The following is an 18,439-nucleotide window of genomic DNA, read 5'->3' on the forward strand; positions in this document are numbered from 1 at the left end:
ATTTGTTTCTGGTATTTTTCATTTATCTTCTCCCCTTCCATTAAGAAAAAAGTGGGGAGGGAGCAGTGTTTGCTACTGACAGGATGGCCTGTGAGCCAAATCTAAATGGTTCTTGTAATTGTCAAGCCAGCATGATGTAAGGATTGGGGAGGGGTGTCCAAACGCAGTCTTTCCAGTGTGGCATATTCTGTGTACTCTGGTCTGTTCCCACAAGGCTGGCCTGGCTTACAAGTGCTGTCCCTAGTCTTTAACCTCATAGGGAGCAATAAAAACAACCACCTTTTGGGTATTTTTCTTTTGAAGAAGGGAGCCCTTGGAGCGCAAGCGAACCTAGCATCGAGCCCGAGGTGCTGAGCAACACAGGCACAGAGGAGAACTATCACCGGAACATGTCGTGGCTGCATGTAAGTATGAGTCGCTGGCAGTGCTCTCAAGGATGGCATTTTCAGTAAAAGGAAAACCTTTGTGCTGGCGATAACCAGATCACAATCAGCACTTTCTCCATGTAGCATTAAGAGTCTCAAGTGTAAGTAAGCTGCAGCCTTTGGAAATTGTCCGTTTGCCATTTCTGAAATGGAATAAAACCAGAAAGTTTTTGTTTTGCTCCCTCTGTTACAGAATGGTTAGAGTTGGAAGGGACCTTAAGGATGACCTAGTTCCACCCCCTGCCCTGGGCAGGGACACCTCCCACCAGCCCAGGTTGCTCCAAGCCCCGTCCAACCTGGCCTTGAACCCCTCCAGGGATGGGGCAGCCACAGCTTCTCTGGGCAACCTGGGCCAGGGGCTCACCACCCTGTCCATTTCATATATTTATTTTGTAAGGGAAAAGGGACCTTTTCTAGGTATGCAGGGACAACCATGCTACCTCAGCTGAAAAAAATCCATTAGCTCAGTATCTTATCCCCAGAATGGCTAGTAGTGGGTAGTTCAGGAAAAGTAACAGAATGGGCTACAGTGGGAGCTGGGCTCACAGCCTCTGGGAAATGGCGTTTTAGAAGCTGCTTGAGCTGGCAGTTCTGTTGTGAGCACTATGTTTGCTAACTACCAGAAGACTTTTCCTCAGGGAGTTTTTCCAACCCCTTCTAGAGCCAATTACGTATTTTTGTCTCCGTTAACTCTATGAAAATGAGCTTAATTACGCATCTTGTGGGGCAAAAAATACTTTTGGAACATCTTCTTTCATTCCATTAGATGGATTCTGTCTAACCCAACAGGGCGCTCTGTAGTTTCGACTCTATCCAACAGATGGGGAGTACAACAGTGCAAACGTGGTTTGGTCGTGCAGAGCCTAAGACATGCCTTTGGTGATCTCCGTACCCATGATTTAGACATGCCAAAAGTCCAGTCCGTTGGGCAAGTCTACACTGTTCACTCCACTGGTATCCAAGGGCTGCACACCTCTACCTCTGTTTCCTCGTGACACTCTGCCGTGGCGCAGTATGGTCAGTGTGTCCCTATGCACGGGCTTTCCAGAAAAGTTGGATTGACTCCCTGTGTACAGGTTGGTTGTATCCTGCACGTGTGTATGAGGACAGGTGCATTTGACTTCTGAGTTGCCTTTGGGAAAGACAAGCTGCCAATAAGGAATTGATATCCCCCTCTTTCCCCCAGGTATTTCCCATAGTCTGCTCTCCACTGCCCCATTCCTATGGGATGTGGGCAAGAACAAGATTAATCTAATACTGCGATGTCAGAAGCAGTTCTTGATTTGAAAAGCAGTCTTTTTTGGAAGAGGGTGGCAGGGTGGGGAACCTGAATGTCACGACTTCCAAGCTAGTACCTCAGTCTCTGGACTACCCTGCTTCTCTGTCAGGTTTGGAAATTCCAGTGTACTAAACTGAGTGTTTTAGACATGGGAGCGTGTACTAGGCAATTAACTGCTAGAGGATAAAGGCATCTCCCTAGCTAGCAGCTTAGGATAAATCATGGTGCCTTTGCTCAGTGTGGGAGGACACATGGACTCATGAGCACAAGGCATAAAGTGAAGGGAATGTGAGATGTTTGTCTCACTTTACGTGTGATTGGCCTGCATAGGAGAAAGGAAGATCTGAAAAATCACCTGTTCCAGTTAATGCCACGCAAGTATCAATATTGCATGAGAACTTGCTCTTTTTCTTTGTTGGAAAGAAGGTGTGGGTGGATGGTCACTAAAACTACAGGCAAAGCAAAAACCTGCTTTACTTAATGGTCATGAGAAAAACCACTCAACAGGATCACTGCTTCCAATTCTATGCATGCACCAGCACTTCCTTTACCTGTCCTTTACGGCAGCCTGGAGCGTGGTGTCCTCGCTCTGTGTCAGTGTTGTGTAACTACAAGTTGTATCAGTGGACCAGAGGCTGGGTAGAGGCGATACGAGGCTGATCACATTTACACCATTTGCACATTGATACAAGACTAGTGGCTTGAGTTATTCCTGATTGACCCCAAAATCACATGAGGCCAGAACAGGCAGGCAAAGACAAGAATCCCACATAAGCAGCACAGATTTGTTTTAAACTAAGATCCTGACTTTTTGTAAGGCTAAATATTTGAGGGTTGAGAGTGATGTGCCTGCCTTACTTGAGAGAGCCAGCAGACTGCAGCTGCACAGACGATAAAGGGATGGAAAAGGTAGGAGAGACTCTGGTAATTCTGGGCGTTTCTGCATGAGGTTGTGGCACGAAGAGAAGGATTCATAAAAGACAGTTTTGACCTACGGTGTGAATGATTTGGGGATGCCTGTGCATTTTGCTCAGAATGCTACTAAGCGGCTGTGTTTGTGTAACATGAAGACCAAAGAGCTGCTGGACCGAGCTCTGCTCCTCCAGGAAGAAACCCTCGGATTTACACCATAGACCAGTCACTGAAATGTAGACTTACCCAAGGCTGTCTTTAATTAATTAGTTTAGGGACTAATAGCAGTGCTGCTGCAGCAAAGCAGGGCTCAGAATAGCTACATGCCCAAATATTTACTCTGTTTGTTTCTTAGGTGGGTTTTAGAGCTCCTTACTGCCATATGGCAGCACCACTAGGAACAGTAGCTGAGCCAGCTAACGTAAGGCTAGGCTGGGTGGCCTACCCGAGCACAACCAGAAAAACTGGCACAGCTTATTCCTACTCGAGGGCATGCCGAGACATTTCCTTCCCCATTCCTTGAAGGAAACTAACCCCCGAACCTGGCGTGTTTGCAGCTTTAAGGATGATGGAGTAGCTGACAATTTCCAGTCTAAGCCCTTGTCTCAGCATCGTGATACAACAGCTTTCCTGCAAACTGAGGGAATACTGGTTTTCCTCAGCCTTAATCTTGCCACCAGCCGAACGTACGCATCTGCAGCAATTCTGTCTCCTTGCTTTGCTAACTCTAATGTTTCTTTAGCCATGCCTAGTTTGTAAATCCCTTGCAAGTATGGCACTCTGCACAGACACACACCCCTTTTCAAAAATCTGTGTTGAGCTTCATGCCTCCCCACCTACGCTGTGGAAAAGTTAGCTTGACCGTCCCCATCACCGACTGCCCTGTGTAGTTCCTGTCACTCTCTTTTCTATAGGTGACTGTGCTCTTTTCCTTCTTTTCAAGGTTATGATCCTGTTATGCAACCAGCAAAGTTTCATATGTACCCACATTGACTACTGTCACCCACACTGCTACCTCCATCACAGCCGTTCCTGTGCTCGTCTCGTCCGGGCCATCAAACTCCTGTATGGAGACACAGTGGACTCTCTGCGAGAAAACAGCACGTTGAACAGTGTGGCAAGAGGCAAAAAGCAAAAGGAAGTGAGTAGATGGAAAAAGCAGAATGATTTGGGGTTTGTCCGGGCAGGTCATCATTACCTTCAAGGACCTTCAAGTAAGTTTGCAGATGACACCAAACTAGGTGGGAGTGTTGATCTGCTGGAGGGTAGGAAGGCTCTACAGAGGGACCTGGACAGGCTGGATCGATGGGCCAAGGCCAACTGTATGAGGTTTAATAAGGCCAAGTGCCGGGTCCTGCATTTTGGTCACAACAACCCCAAGCAACGCTACAGGCTCAGGGAAGAGTGGCTGGAAAGCTGCCCAGCAGAAAAGGACCTGGGGGTGCTGGTGGACGACCAGCTTAACATGAGCCAGCAGTGTGCCCAGGTGGCCAAGAAGGCCAACAGCATTCTGGCTTGTATCAGGAATAGTGTGGCCCAGCAGGAGCAGGGAAGTGACCGTGCCTCTGTACTCGGCACTGGTGAGGCCTCACCTCGAGTCCTGTGTTCAGTTCTGGGCCCCTCTGTACAAGAGGGACATTGAAGTGCTGGAGCGTGTCCAGAGGAGAGCTACCAGGCTGGTGAGGGGTCTGGAGACCAGGTCATATGAGGAGAGGCTGAGGGAGCTGGGCATGTTTAGCTTGGAGAAGAGGGGGCTGAGGGGAGACCTCATGGCCCTCTACAACTACCTGAAAGGAGGTTGGAGAGAGGTGGGGGTTGGCCTCTTCTCCCAGGTGAATAATGACAGGACCAGAGGAAATGGCCTGAAGTTGTGGCAGGGGAGGTTTAGATTAGATATCAGGAAGAATTACTTTACTGAAAGAGTGGTCAGGCACTGGAACAGCCTGCCCAGGGAGGTGGCTGAGTCACCATCCGTAGAGGTATTTAAGAAACGTCTAGATTTGGCACTTCAGGGCATGCTCTAGTGGCAGAGATTGTAGGTTGGTTGTTTGTGGGTTTTGTTGGGGTTTTTTTTGGTGTGTGTGTGGTTGGACTCGATGATCTCAAAGGTCCTTTCCAACCATGAAGATTCTATGATTCTATGACTGCATAATGCACTCAAACAGTTCTTTCATGACAAATTGAACACAGCCCTTTCTAAACACAGCTCTGCTGAAAAAACCCCCAACGTATTAAGTCATTTAGTGTTATGGAAAAAACATAATATATATTGATTGGGAAGAATCTTAGTTGCTGATAAGGTCATTTAAAAGCTTATAACCTCACTTGAATTTTAATGTTATTTTATGGCCTCTACTTATCAACCCCTGGAGTCCAATCTCTTTTTTTCATGTTTCTTCTCATCTGTTAGTAAGAATTACTCTTGGAATTCTTGTAAAATTTTGCATAATTTCTTTCTTTTAGGTCAGAGCTCTCAGAGCTGTTCCAATTGTATATGTCAGTCAGTAATGTTACAGTGTCTTTAGTGACACACTTCTAATGACCAATTCAGCAGGGTATTCAAACAAGATTGTGCCTCTTTAGCTAGATAAGTGGTGCCTTTAACTTCAGTGGAAATACATTTCTGCTTTCAGCAAAGTGCCCACCCAGGTACCAACTGAATCATGGCAACAGTTGGTTAATATTTTCGTAGACAGACTACAGTTAGTCTAAATGCCGGTAATAGCGGAGTCATTCAACTACTTTGCAGTAACATTAAAAACAACAGTGTTCATGAAACTCTCATCAAGATTTCAGTTGGGTAAAGAGGCTATCGTCGCTGTGAGCAGAAAATGAAGGAGTAGGAGAGTTCATAATATTTCTTCATCAACCAGCAGATTGTTTGTTTCCTGGCAAGTTAGAAAATTGAAGGGTATTTGTATGGAACAAAGCACAGAATGGATGAAACAACAGATAATGATTCTGCTTTCCTGGAAACAGTAGCCCCATATATTTCCTCTGACACAGAAAAGTGCTGTATCAGTTATTTAGAAAGAGAGGCAGCCATGTCCTCTACAGCCGGCAGGCTGGAGATGAGCAGCTGGCAGCGTTCATGAAAGGCAGCAAAGGAACACTGGGCGTTACTGTGGGGTGGTTCGTCTCCAACTTTGAATTGCAAGGCAAAGCGATACACATTTCATCATCTGTCAAACCATCGAAGCCTTTAGGCAACAGAAAGGAAAAAAGAGGTTGGGGGAAAATAAGGTTTCCTACAAACACATGCACCGTGTTTGTACAGACCTCACTGCGGGACGACAGTCAATAACTTTTGAATTTTATGTAACAGGAGACTTTTCATCCCAGTTCCTCATGCTCTGGTATTCTTCAAGTGCTGTCATTCTCTGACTGCATGGGCACCATTTCCACGTTTCCCTGGGTTCCAGAGGAACCTCTCTCTCACTGTCACAGCTCACAGGATGAAAGGCTGGGGGTAGCTGCAACGTGCATACCTGGCTGGGACTTGTGAGCTCTCTGATAAACAAGGACACCTGTGTTAATCAGCAGGCTACTAGCTTGAAGGGTCTGTGGCAAGCTAGCGTTCTGGGAAAAGTTCCCGGCATTGTGAATAACGAACGTAAAAAGGACTTGTCATTATCACTGTCGTGGGCAATCTGCTAGGGACAGCTCTCAGGCAGACATGAGCACAAGTTCTGACGTGTTGTCCCTTATGCTGTCTGAAGAAGAAGAGAAGATCAGTGTAGCTGAGAGGAATCAATGTTGTACACACTAAAGACCTCGGTAATTCTTAGAGGGAGGCTGTAGACATTTTACCTCTAACCTGCTTAAAGTACTGGTCTCCTGAAATACACGGGTGTGCCACCTGTGAGACTACACAGCACATTCATATTGGTTTACTGGCTTCTGCTGTAAGCTTTTATTGGGAAAAGCGTTGTTAAAAAGAGAAGAAAATTGGAAGAGATATGTCATCTCACTGATACTAGGCCTGTTGCCAGCACAGGAGGAGGCTTTGTGCTACAGCTCTGGTAGTAGACAGCTTCTAAGGTATGGAAATTTCTCTCGTACATGATCTCCTCCTCCCTTTCCACATTTTGGGAAATCTAAATGTGAACTCTGCTTTCTTTTTTTTTGTTGTTGTTGTTGTTGTTTTTTTCCTTTCAGTGCTCAGACAAGTCATGCTTGAGAACTCCTTCTCTAAAAAAGAGAGTGATCGATATCAACTTGGAAGGGAAGAAGGACTCTGGAATGCTAAAATACATCAGGCACCAGGTACTGACCAGGCCACGTGCTAGTTAAGGAGGCTGGTACATAGAGGTCAGGTTAGACTGCAACAAGAAGGAAAATGTATATGGATCTCTAAGCCCGTGAAGAACTGCCGTTCCTAAATATCAGTCAGTTCAGCCCTGCGTGTTTTCCCCAGCTGAGTAATGCTAAATTTAAGCCTCTGAACGTAACCCTGTCAAAGAATCCTTTAAATGTGTAGTCTACATCTCTGGCTTCCCATAGCGACACATGCATCAAAACTGGGGATACAAAAGATTGAAATAAAAAAATATTTTAAAAATCCACAAATGTGTTTAAATACAACCTGTCCATTTACAGCAATTGTTTTCTTTGTTATTCCTTGTTCAGTGTTCCTGAAGAAGCAACAGGGTCTTCACAGGCCTATTCTTGGCAGTCTGTGGGATTTTCATGGATCTGTATCACTCTGTGCACCACCTTGAGAGAGTTTGGCCTTTCCTTTATCAGTGTTTTGGTGAGATGAGTGACTAGCAATAGACTCACGGATCTAGCTTGCAAACACTGCTCTTTTTAGTGTAGGCTGAAAGCATACTCCACTGAGTATTATCTGAAATCGCTGAAACTAGAGGTTATCAGTGGGTAATCTGCAGACTAAAACTAGGCTAAAATTGCCCAGTGTGTTGTTCACTGGGGACAGTTCACGCAGCTCAGCTGTAAGGCATGGCTTGGTTTTTTGCAGGTAATGAGCCTCTCCCCGGCACCTTTGTCCCTGCTAATCAAGGCAGCTCCTATCCTCACGGAAGAGATGTATGGGGACATCCAGCCAGCAGCGTGGGAGCTCCTGCTCAGCGTGGATGAGCACATGGCTGGAGCAGCAGGTGAGAGAACAAAGCCACTCAGCATGGCTACCCTGGCTGCACAACTAGGGAGATCGCAGGGCCTTGCGAGGCAGCTTTGTAGTGGAGGAGTCTCCACCAAGGGTTTCTTGGGGACTGTTTGGTTTTCATAGACCTTCATGTGTTTTTGTGCTCAGTACAAATGAGGTGGTCAGAAGGATCAGGAAGGCAATATCTCAGACTCTGGTTGTGGTAGATGATTAGAGAGCATCAAAATTAGCGTTTGTATTAAGCTGTGTTTCTAGGCAGAGGAAACTCAGTGATTTAATCTGTAGAGATTTTCCTGAAGTATTTTGTATGTTGCCTCATGGAAATTGTTAGTATTGGTTGAGGGCTAATACGAAAACTGAGAAAGGGGATGAGAGTGGAGCTGTCATAGCTGCTCTGTTGTGGTGAAAGGAAAATTCTCGTGGTGCGTGGAGACAGCAGCATTGCTTAGTGGTATGAGTCTTATGGTATGGTATTTATCTAAATTTTCCATTTCCACTTGTTATTAAATTGTGCAGATGATATTTGCTGATGACTATTTGCTGATGACACATAGTTGAGAGGCATCTTTAAGACTGAAGAAGATTAGAACATCATATACCTGTGAGAGTATTACATTTAAAAAGAAATTCCAGACATGGGATGAAATTTATTACTGTAAAGCATAAGATTATGTCCTTGCAAATGAATAAGAAGAATTGTTCTGTTATGAGCTTGGATCTTTTTCCATGGAACTGATAGAGATTTGGAGGAATTCAGAGTATATCAGTTGGACAGAAGATGACTGACTTTCTCAGCAGAATTCAGCTGTGTAAACAACAAATACAGTCAAGATGTGTCAGAAGAGACATTTCATTAGAGATTCAAACTATTAATGCTGTTGTAAAGGATATCCATACACAATTCTGATCACTGAAGAAGGAGACATATACATGGGAGAGGTACAATGACCGTTAGGACAGGAGGAATAATGAAGAGTATGCTTACTTAATGGGTTCAGGTGAAGACTGAGAGGCGATACTGTTGTTGATACTCTCCAGGCAAGGAGAAAGAATTATTTAAGCCACGTAGCATAAAGTTGAGCGTGAACTCTTTATGACTTCTCTCACCTTGAAAACAGAAAATTTCTAACCACTAGAAAAGAGAGCAAACGCACTCAGGTTTAAGAGTTTGTGAAAGGGGTTAGATGATGTGACTCAGGAGGACCCTTCCTAGTCGTACTGTCCTGTCCAAATGCTCAGAGACAGTGTGTGCTAATGCCAGGTGTTCAGAAATCATGAGCCACAACCCTAGAAAATGTGAACATCCCTCACATGCAACACACAAATTGCTTAAACAAAGCATAAATTAAAGCAATCAAATTTATTTGTAAGCCAGTCTCCCAAAACTTTCAAATTCTACCTTTCTTCTCCCTCAGCAACCAAGGAAATGGCTTAAAGCTTGTCATCTTCCCCAGATTTACACACCTAAGGCAGCCATCACAGGTGTTCTTACACTGGAGATTAAATTACAGACATTTTATCAAAAGCTACTAACAATGCAAGAGGTTTGAAGTGTTCCTCAGGCGCCTCTCCCCTGTTCGCCACACAGTCTAATTTACCAGTCCTTCATTTACCACAACTGGCAATGAATTCCACCCTGAAGTCCATTGTTTGACTCCACATCTCATGTTCTTCACTCACTTTGCGTCGGCTCCACCAGTGCACAGCACACTTCAGCCCACAGGTCTCCTCTGCGCTCTCCCCTTCGCCTTTGCCTTTCCCGGGCTAAATATGCAGGCGGCAAGAGAAAGGAGCAAAATAAAGAAGAAAAACAAGCTGCCTGAAACTGCACTCAAGTGCACTTCAAGTCTCTTTCTGGGGGAATAATTTTGGATACTCTTTCTCTGTTACCCAAAAACTTACCATGGGTCACAGGGAAGGGGACAGAGCTTTGCCACTCTTCCTGAGGAGGAGCAGCCTCTGAGATACATCTTTCTCCCTCTCCCCTTCCTGAAGGGAGGATTAAAACACATTTGAGGGTCTGTAGTAGCATTTTTAGTAGCAAGAGTGATTTCAGCCCCAGCATAAATTACATGTGCTAATGTACAACAGCACCATCTACTGACCCCTTCCAAGACTGTATTTCTTTTTTCGGTTACTTCAGCATGAGGACTTTTAAAGCACTTGACTTGACATAGTTACACTGAAGAGAGAAAAGAGTAGAAAGTTCCCTGAGCTGGTGAAACAGGAGAGTTCCTACAGATCTGAAGCAGGACTTTGGAGCAGGAACGGGATCTACTGGTCCAAGAGGCCATGGCCTCTCTGACACCCACCCACCTCCCACAGCAACACTGTTCCCTCTCCTTTTGTTTCCTGCTCAGTGCCTCTCACATACCCATCTCTATTAATTGGCCTCCATGCTCTGGAGTTGGACTATGTCTATTTATATTCAAATACGTTCCAGTGAAACAACTGTGGCTCAGCTCAACTTCTGTTGTGCTGTTTTCCATTGTCATCTGGTCCTTTGTCTCTCAATTCACAGCAACTCTGTTTTGTTTTGGAAGCAGACTGTGATTGTTGCATGGTGCCCATTTAACTGAGAACATTTATTTTTGGTTTTGTCTGTGAAAATAGACAGGTGAGACCTCTACTGGGGCACTGCCTCCTGCTCTGGCGGGAAGGCTGAGCTTCCATTAAACCCGCCTTTATTAATCATCGCAGAAATCACTTGGAAGTGGGATCTTTGAAAGCTAAACTGAATTAGTCTTGTTACGTCAAGAGATGCTTCTTATTTTAAACCAGCCATGACTGAGATTTTAGTGAGGAGCAAAGCTGTGTTTTATTTTAAAAGTGGGTTTTCCAGAACCTTTTACAAGCGTCACATGAAACGCTGTGTGGCTCCAAAAGGTGGAATCACATGTGGTTGGTTTCGTGAAGCAGTACAATTTTCACTAGGTTTGGTAGACTGCTGATCTCATTTCTGGAGCCAAGATTAAGTTTCTTTTGGTGGGGGTTTGTACAGCTATAATTTTTCTCTGCCAAATAAACACATTATTAAGGAAACCAGGTGATCAGATGTTGTCTCCCTGCAGCTGCCATGTTCCTGCTGTGTGCTGTGAAAGTGCCAGAGGCCGTTTCTGACATGCTGATGTCCGAATTTCATCACCCAGAGACAGTGCAAAGACTGAATGCCATTCTCAAATTTCACACACTCTGGAGATTTAGGTATCAAGTCTGGCCAAGGATGGAAGAGGGAGCACAGCAGATCTTTAAGGTAGACAGGACACGTGAAACACAGTTGCCGTTTAGAGCTTGCCTGGTGGGATAGATGTGTAATGACACACTGCCATGGAATTGCCTGAAAATCTCTTTAGAGAAAAAAATGGTCATGTAGGTCAGACCGGTGGGGGAGGTGATGAGTAGAACTCCTATATAAAATGGCAGAGTGTGATGGGGACACAGGTGAGGAAAAACATCAGAGAAAGAAATAAATGTGTGCCACACGTGGTGTTACGGTGTAGGGAGATACGGAGTTGGGAAGAATTTGCAGAAGTAATTAATTTCTTGGGTACTTGTGCTCATGTTCAATTAGCAGTACTGACATTAATAATAGTCTGCTGTAAGAAAATGTCTTTCATGTTTTTGCTTAGATCCCTCCTCCAAGTATAAACTTCACTCTGCCTTCTCCTGTCCTGGGGATGCCATCTGTGCCAATGTTTGACCCCCCCTGGGTCCCTCAGTGCAGCGGGAGTGTGCAAGACCCTATAAATGAAGATCAGTCGGTAAGCAGAGACATTGTGAGAGTAAGCACTGTTTTCTATTTTGTAGTGGCATAGAGGAGGAGTCGCCTGGCGAATCTCTGTTCATCTAGCACTAGTCTGGTATTTAGAAACAGTTGCTGAATGTCACTAAGGTCTCTGGCAGAAAACACAGGATGCGTGCATCTTAACTAAACAGCTTCAGGCTGGGTTTCTTCTCTTTTCTTCCTGACAGAAGTCATTTTCAGCCAGAGCTGTGTCGCGTTCCCATCAGCGAGCAGAGCACATCCTGAAGAACCTGCAGCAGGAGGAAGAGAAGAAGCGCCTGGGCCGGGAAGCCAGTCTCATCACTGCCATCCCCATCACCCAGGAGGCCTGCTACGAGCCAACCTGCACACCAAGCTCAGAGCAGGAAGAAGAAGGTGTGCTCCAGGGCCAGGAACTGCATTCCAGGAACCTGAGAGCATCTGCCACCAACATAGCGCTGGTTAGGGGTGTGATGTCCAGGAACATTCATTGTTGTGTTAGAAACGTCACAACCACATCCATTTGTTGAAGAGTCCAAGTCATAGAGAAAAAGTGTGACTAAAAATTAGTGCAAGAAAAGCACAAAACCTTGGACGTATTGAATGCTCGCTGTATTACCTGAACCTCCTTACCCCTCTCCCCCAACTTCAGTGGAACTTGACAGCATTTAACATCTCAAAGCTCCCAGCATCTTGGAGCTTTGAACACAATGAGAATATGTGACACTAGGAATGAAATTTGTGCTTCCTAACTTCAATCCTTTAATAATTAAAGTGTGGAAGGAATCACCCTTAGGCAGTATCTGTCTTAGGATACATGGCTTAGGATAGGCTGAATTGCCTGTGGAGTTTTCAGCCTTTATGGTGATGAGTTGGGGAGCCTAGATGACCAGCTCAACCTCAGTACTGAGCTTGCAGATGGCCAAAGTTACATGATGTGAGTCATGAAAAGCTTAGTCTTTGGGTAAGGATTTTCCTTGGTCCAGGCTAACCAAGCACAACCATTTCATTAAAGGCATTCCAAGGTATGTGTCATTAGGTGGGTGCAGTGATGTTCAGATCTAAACATACATTTGGAAATGTGTGAGCAGAAATCCCAATTCTTAGGAAAAACTAAGCACTAGCAACCACCATGGTTAACAGGAAGGAGATGAAAAGAAGTGTAGACCCGACTCAGTTACAATGTGACTCACCAAAGCACTGAACGCTCTCATAGAACAATGCTCTGCTGGTTCCCAAAGCATGAGAAAATTGCCTAACTGGTCTTTATAGATTTTAAATTGTGCCTTTTGAGTGTTACCTGACTTGAATTTTCAGTGTTCCAATTTGGTTGTAAGTGCTGTCCTTTAGAAAGTTTCCTAAAGTCTGTCAGTTGGATCTGGATTGACATTTCCCGTTCTCTTTGTCAGTAGAAGAAGTTGCCAACCTGGCTTCCCGCCGTCTCTCTGTGAGTCCTTCCTGCACCTCCAGTACATCTCATAGGAACTACTCTTTCCGCCGTGGCTCTGTCTGGTCAGTGCGGTCAGCAGTCAGTGCAGAAGGTGGGTTAACTTCATTTTGGAATATCCTTTCCTAGGATTTCATCCACTGGAAGCCTTTCCTGTTGACCCGTAAAGCTGGTGGCATTTCCTTTTGCTGAATGTATTCCCAAGCTTGAGCCACTTTATAATAAACTTCTGCCCTGCATTATTTTATTCACTCCTGCTGTCACAATGTCTTCCCTCACTTATGTTTCATTTACAGAGTAGTGCCATGGAGAGCACTCTGGCTGAAAAATGGTAATGAAATGGGATTTCAACAAAAAGAAAATGGGTTCCCCACAAGAAGATAAATATGAACTAAAAAAATATATATTTACAATGAAAATTCTTGATCAAGAAGTTGGCTGGAGGCACAGTTTCTTGTTGGAGATTAGTAAACCTACCGTGCTTGCATGGCGATCAGACAGCCTATTGTTTTGTTCTTTGTACAGCACCTAACATAAATGTTTATCTAACCTACTGGCTTATTCACTAACACTCACCTTGTATTCTTCTTACTGCTCCAGATGAAGAACACACTACAGAGCACACTCCAAACCATCACGTGCCACAGCCACCTCAAGCTGTGTTTCCAGCGTGCATCTGTGCAGCAGTGCTCCCCATTGTCCATTTGATGGAGGATGGAGAAGTCCGGGAGGATGGAGTAGCTGGTACTGACCTAGATTAAATTTCAAGGGATTCTTGCTCAAGGCTGGCAGAACCTACCAGCACTTTGAACAATGGCTTACATTTGTTAGGTGCCATAACTGAAGTGGAAAAGAGATGTAACACAACCTTGTATTTGCTCACAGTTCATGTTTCCTAGAAATACTGTGTGCTATGTAGCGTTATGAATATATGTGTTTGTTTAAAAGTTAATGAATAATCTATTAAATCCTCGCAAACTATTTGAAAGTAGATTCACACCAGAAATGTGACTTTGTAGGGTTTTCCCCTTTTTTTCTCCATGATTTGTGTTTGGTTTTGAAGCTTTTTTTCCCTTTTGGGGCCCTAAAAAGCCCCCAATTCAAGAGAGATATTGAGAAGCTGAAAAGGGTCTAGTGGGGGGATACCAGGATGGTAAGAGGCCTAGAACAGGTGTCCTGTGAGGAATGATTGCAGAAGCTGGGCTTGTTTGGTGTGAGGAAAAGGAAACAAAGAGTAAGAGGAACTCTAACGTAGAGGTTACAACTTGGGAAGTTCAGGTTAGAAATTTGGAAGGAACTTCATAACCAAGAGCATAAGGCAATTTCTGTAGATTCTCCATCCACAGCAGCTATCAGTCCTTGGCTAGTCAAAGCCATGGCTGACATAATCTGGTGTTGGTGACAGCCCTGCTCCAAGCTAGAGACCTCCAGAGGTCTATTCCCACCAGCATTTCTTTGATCCTGTGATAAATGGAAAGCCGCCTATACACAGCTGGAACATTTTGGTTATGGTCTGTGTTGTATTTGTAAAGTAAGAATGCATTTTTCTGTATTTGTTTCTCTAAAGTGTTTATAGATGGTGGACTGTTGCCCGCCCTTCCTTTCTCATCACTCATCATGTCAGCTGATTCCACATTTAACTTTCTGTTACATTTTTTATTCAGTTTTGGGTGATGTAATCAGCCACCTAAATAATGTACATGTCATTTTGTGATCAGGAACTCAGTACTGAAAACAAAATAATGAATAATTCTCTGTTGTTGTTAATCTTCACAGGATTGCAATTAATTGCACTTCAGGGAGTTGATCATCAACACAATTCCCTGCTGACTATCTAATTCTATTCACCAATACCAGATAAAATCACTCAATGAATCACCATGAAATTCAGCTTCTTTGCATGAACAAAAGTTTACATGAATTTATGTTTTTTAATTGCCAGATTTGTCCATCTGGAGTTGTGAATCCAATTAGTTATTTCTTTGTCATTCCTTTGACTACTGTGGTGAAGTGTTTCCTGTCACATCACCAGTAGTTTGGAAAGGTTCAAATATTAGACTCGTCATGATTGCTTGAGATGACCGCGCTGGTGACCAGGAATCCTGGTGCCTCAAAGAGGCACTGTGGTTCCCATACAAAAAATTGTGTGTTTCGGTACAGAACATGATGATTGTGGTAGAAGGTTAGGAGACCGTTTGCGTCTAAGTGTACTAGTTCAAGGCTTTTCCAAGGGAGATGGTTCTGACCTTGTTTTCTTTTTCTTTTACAGTAAGCGCTGTTGCTCAGCAGGTCCTGTGGAACTGCTTGATTGAAGACCCCTCTACAGTTCTCCGCCATTTCCTTGAGAAGCTCACAATCAGCAACCGACAGGTAAGCTCTTCCTCTCCCCAGTGGGTGCGGGTATTGCTTAGAGCAGGGCAGCCCAGCTGCAAGCAGAATCACGCTGGGGGTGTCATTGGAGAAGAACATTTGCTATTATAATGCAGCTCGACGTCTTTTAGGCCATACCATCAGTTGGCTTCAGTCTTTGTCCACTAATGTAAATGGGACATAGCTGATTTACCACTAAGGATCTGACTTGCTCTAAGCCAAGCTTTGAACAGCTGCTTAGTGAAGCACAACCCTTTCTGTGCAGCACAGGCAATATTGCCCCCACCCATGCCACTCTGTTCAGCTTTCTCTGAAAAATGTGGGTCGCCTTATCTCTCCCTGGCTTATTAGATGGCTTTCTAGTGCCATGGCTAAGCTTTATGGAAGAAAGGCTTACCAGTTCTGACAGGGAGAAAGGCAGTGAGACTCTCCATACCACTTTCTCAGCTGCAGACTTGGTGTACAATATCAATAATATCACTGTCCTCATCTTCCAAGCCACCACCTAAGAACTGGCTACAAAATGAATATTAAATTTTGAGAAAGGCCAGGAAAGGCTGCTTCTCAGTTCCTTGAGTAACCAGGTCTCACTGGCCTCACTGTTCCTGAGACCTGTCAGCCATAGTCCCCAGAGCTTCTATTTAAGTTCAAAGGCTCACTTTTCTTTGTTAAGCATCTTTGAGAAGAAAGCTGTACACTGTCCAGTCTCAGAGACCTCTGAGCTATCATAGTCTACTGTTTTACCATCTCTTCGTAGGCCTACTACAACCATGAGTACAGAACCCAGAGAACAGGTGTATTTTCTTGGAAGCTTTCAGCAGATGTAGCATTGGCATGGGTTGTCGTGTGCATATTCATGCACGTAACACTAGCTCAAATCTGCTGTGGGTTAAGAGGATGAGGGACACAAGAAATTTATGATACAGTCTGTCTGTCCTCAGCTGACAGTGAGGTTCCTTGCACTCTACACCCCCGTCCCACTATAAGAAATGTATTAGACTACATTTAAAGCAGTCAGCCTCTAAAGGAAGGAAAATGAGATTCTGCCCGCGCCTCCTGCCCATCAGCCACAGCTACTGAGTTGAGCTGAACTAGATTTCACAGATCATCGAGGCAGTCATTTGTTGTGATAAGCAACACAGGAATTATCCCAGGGAGAGGAGTGCAGAACCAGGATGCTACAGTCAGTACAGATTGCAATAGGAGGTATTGGCCTCTCTGAGATAAAAAAAGACAGACATTGACCTGCATGCTGTGCCCTGGGCCTTATTTTGGGAAATGTGGGAACAGTCACAAGCATATGGTTCTATTTCATGCCCTGAGAGACAGAGCTGAACAAGGGAGTATGGAAAAATGGGAAGAAAAAAAGCCAGAGAGGACAAAAGGGAGAAAAAAAGAGAAACCCATTCTCCGTTTTGTGACGGAAAGAAAAAACATTTGCTTTTCTTCCAGGATGAACTCATGTATATGTTAAGGAAGCTTTTGTTGAACATTGGAGACTTCCCTGCCCAGACATCTCATATCCTCTTTAACTACTTGGTGAGTAGCTTGTGGGTCCATTGTGCAGCCCAGAATCTTACCTCTGGCTGCACGTGTCCTAAAAAGTTAGTGTCACAGTCTGCATGGAAATAAATGCTCTTAACTTTTCCTATATAGCTCATACTTGCTTCTGGCTGTCGGTGCAAGTTACCGGACTTACACCAGCCTTTCAGTCCTTCTAGGGAGAGGAAAAGAAACCATTGACATTTTGTTAAACCCCTAAGCAACCGGTCATGGATTTCTGAATTGAACCACAGACAACAGGTTGTAGACCAATGCCAGAAACCTTGAATTATTTTACTAAATTTTCATTCAGAAAGTGCTTTGCTCTTGGACAGTCCCAGTGGAGCAAATCTAGTAGCTTCTTTCAAGATCGTGGAAAATGCATTTGCTACAGTTAGGAGATGAAAAAACAGACAAGCTATACGCTACTCCAGGAGCCCTCTCTTGTTTGTGAGTTGTCTGTGTGGCAGCACATCAGAGCAGAAGGCACAGGAAGTCTCTTACTGCAGAGGTTCTCCCTTTTCCTCATCTACAGTGAGGCTTGGCTGCAACAGTACTTTTTGCCCCCACCCATCATCCTCTCCAGAAAAAGGAAGAATAGTACAGGCAGATTGTTCTGTAGTATGTATAAACTTTCAGGACGTAAGTTTGATGAGTTCATCCCTCTGAATGAAGAAAGGTAGAAGAACAATATTCATGTTCTGTGTTTGCACAGTGCTCTGCACAATTAAGAGGGTGTATAACCTGATATTCCTCTTACTTATTACCTGCAGGTAGGACTGATCATGTATTTTGTACGCACTCCATGTGAATGGGGCATGGATGCCATTTCTGCCACACTTACCTTCCTTTGGGAAGTGGTAGGTTACGTAGAAGGACTGTTCTTCAAGGATCTCAAACAGACTATGAAGAAGGAACAATGTGAAGTGAAGCTGCTGGTGACCGCCTCGATGCCAGGTATAAGAAATGAGTTTTTAAATCTCCTTCACTTCCAAGTTCATGACCCCCTGTACCAAAAAGGAGATCCATCAGAACTGGATCAGAGAAAGACCTGCTACAAATGGCTGCGTATTCTAAGTCAGTTTTCCTTGAGTTGAGGATTCAGTCAGTAAGTTCCACCTCTAATACCCTGAGATTCAGAAAGCCACCTTAAGAGCTCTAAAAGAAGCAAATAGAAAGTGAATTACAACAGTCTTTTAAAATCAGAGCTTTGTGCCAGTTGGGCTGTGAAAGGCTAGCAGGATGATCACTGTAAGACTGTACCATTCAGACTCAGTTTGATTTGATGCAACCTCTCATTTAAGCCTTGAGAGAGCCCCAAAAGAGCATGCTGTAAGCCCAAGGTGTCACGAGTCAGGCAAGAGATATCTTGCTGAAAAACAGGTTTGACCTTTTAGGTTTGCTCCTTCCTCAGAGTGATGGTTGCTGCTAAAGTCAGCTCAGGCCTTTAGGAACAGACTGATTTCTCATTAACAGTGGAAGTGTGAGACTACACTAACACTGCATAGTGGATTCCAGACAGGACTGGCATTGTCTGCCTGCCCAGGAATTAATTTTAACTATCACTTTTCCTCCA

The 18,439-nt window shown here is 44.4% G+C and overlaps 1 protein-coding gene across 13 annotated transcripts in view; it reads left to right on the forward strand.

Annotated features, from left to right (window-relative positions):
• UNC80 (unc-80 homolog, NALCN channel complex subunit) overlaps positions 1 to 18,439 on the forward strand; it is a 130,392-nt gene that overhangs the window by 66,956 nt on the left and 44,997 nt on the right. For 11 of the 13 annotated variants that reach the window (XM_063342208.1, XM_063342203.1, XM_063342213.1 and 8 more), the window contains 12 exons: positions 304 to 404; positions 3,560 to 3,757; positions 6,775 to 6,882; positions 7,595 to 7,733; positions 10,813 to 10,994; positions 11,371 to 11,502; positions 11,714 to 11,900; positions 12,914 to 13,045; positions 13,552 to 13,695; positions 15,221 to 15,321; positions 16,774 to 16,860; positions 17,637 to 17,820. In XM_063342208.1, the coding sequence (XP_063198278.1) occupies positions 304 to 404; positions 3,560 to 3,757; positions 6,775 to 6,882; positions 7,595 to 7,733; positions 10,813 to 10,994; positions 11,371 to 11,502; positions 11,714 to 11,900; positions 12,914 to 13,045; positions 13,552 to 13,695; positions 15,221 to 15,321; positions 16,774 to 16,860; positions 17,637 to 17,820 (1,695 nt within the window). The remainder of the gene's footprint in view (positions 1 to 303; positions 405 to 3,559; positions 3,758 to 6,774; positions 6,883 to 7,594; positions 7,734 to 10,812; positions 10,995 to 11,370; positions 11,503 to 11,713; positions 11,901 to 12,913; positions 13,046 to 13,551; positions 13,696 to 15,220; positions 15,322 to 16,773; positions 16,861 to 17,636; positions 17,821 to 18,439) is intronic. The other 2 variants (XM_063342204.1, XM_063342212.1) reach the window with 1 other exon arrangement.

The sequence above is a fragment of the Chroicocephalus ridibundus genome, chromosome 7, assembly GCF_963924245.1.
Source record: "Chroicocephalus ridibundus chromosome 7, bChrRid1.1, whole genome shotgun sequence".
In the NCBI taxonomy this organism is placed as follows: Eukaryota; Metazoa; Chordata; class Aves; order Charadriiformes; family Laridae; genus Chroicocephalus; species Chroicocephalus ridibundus.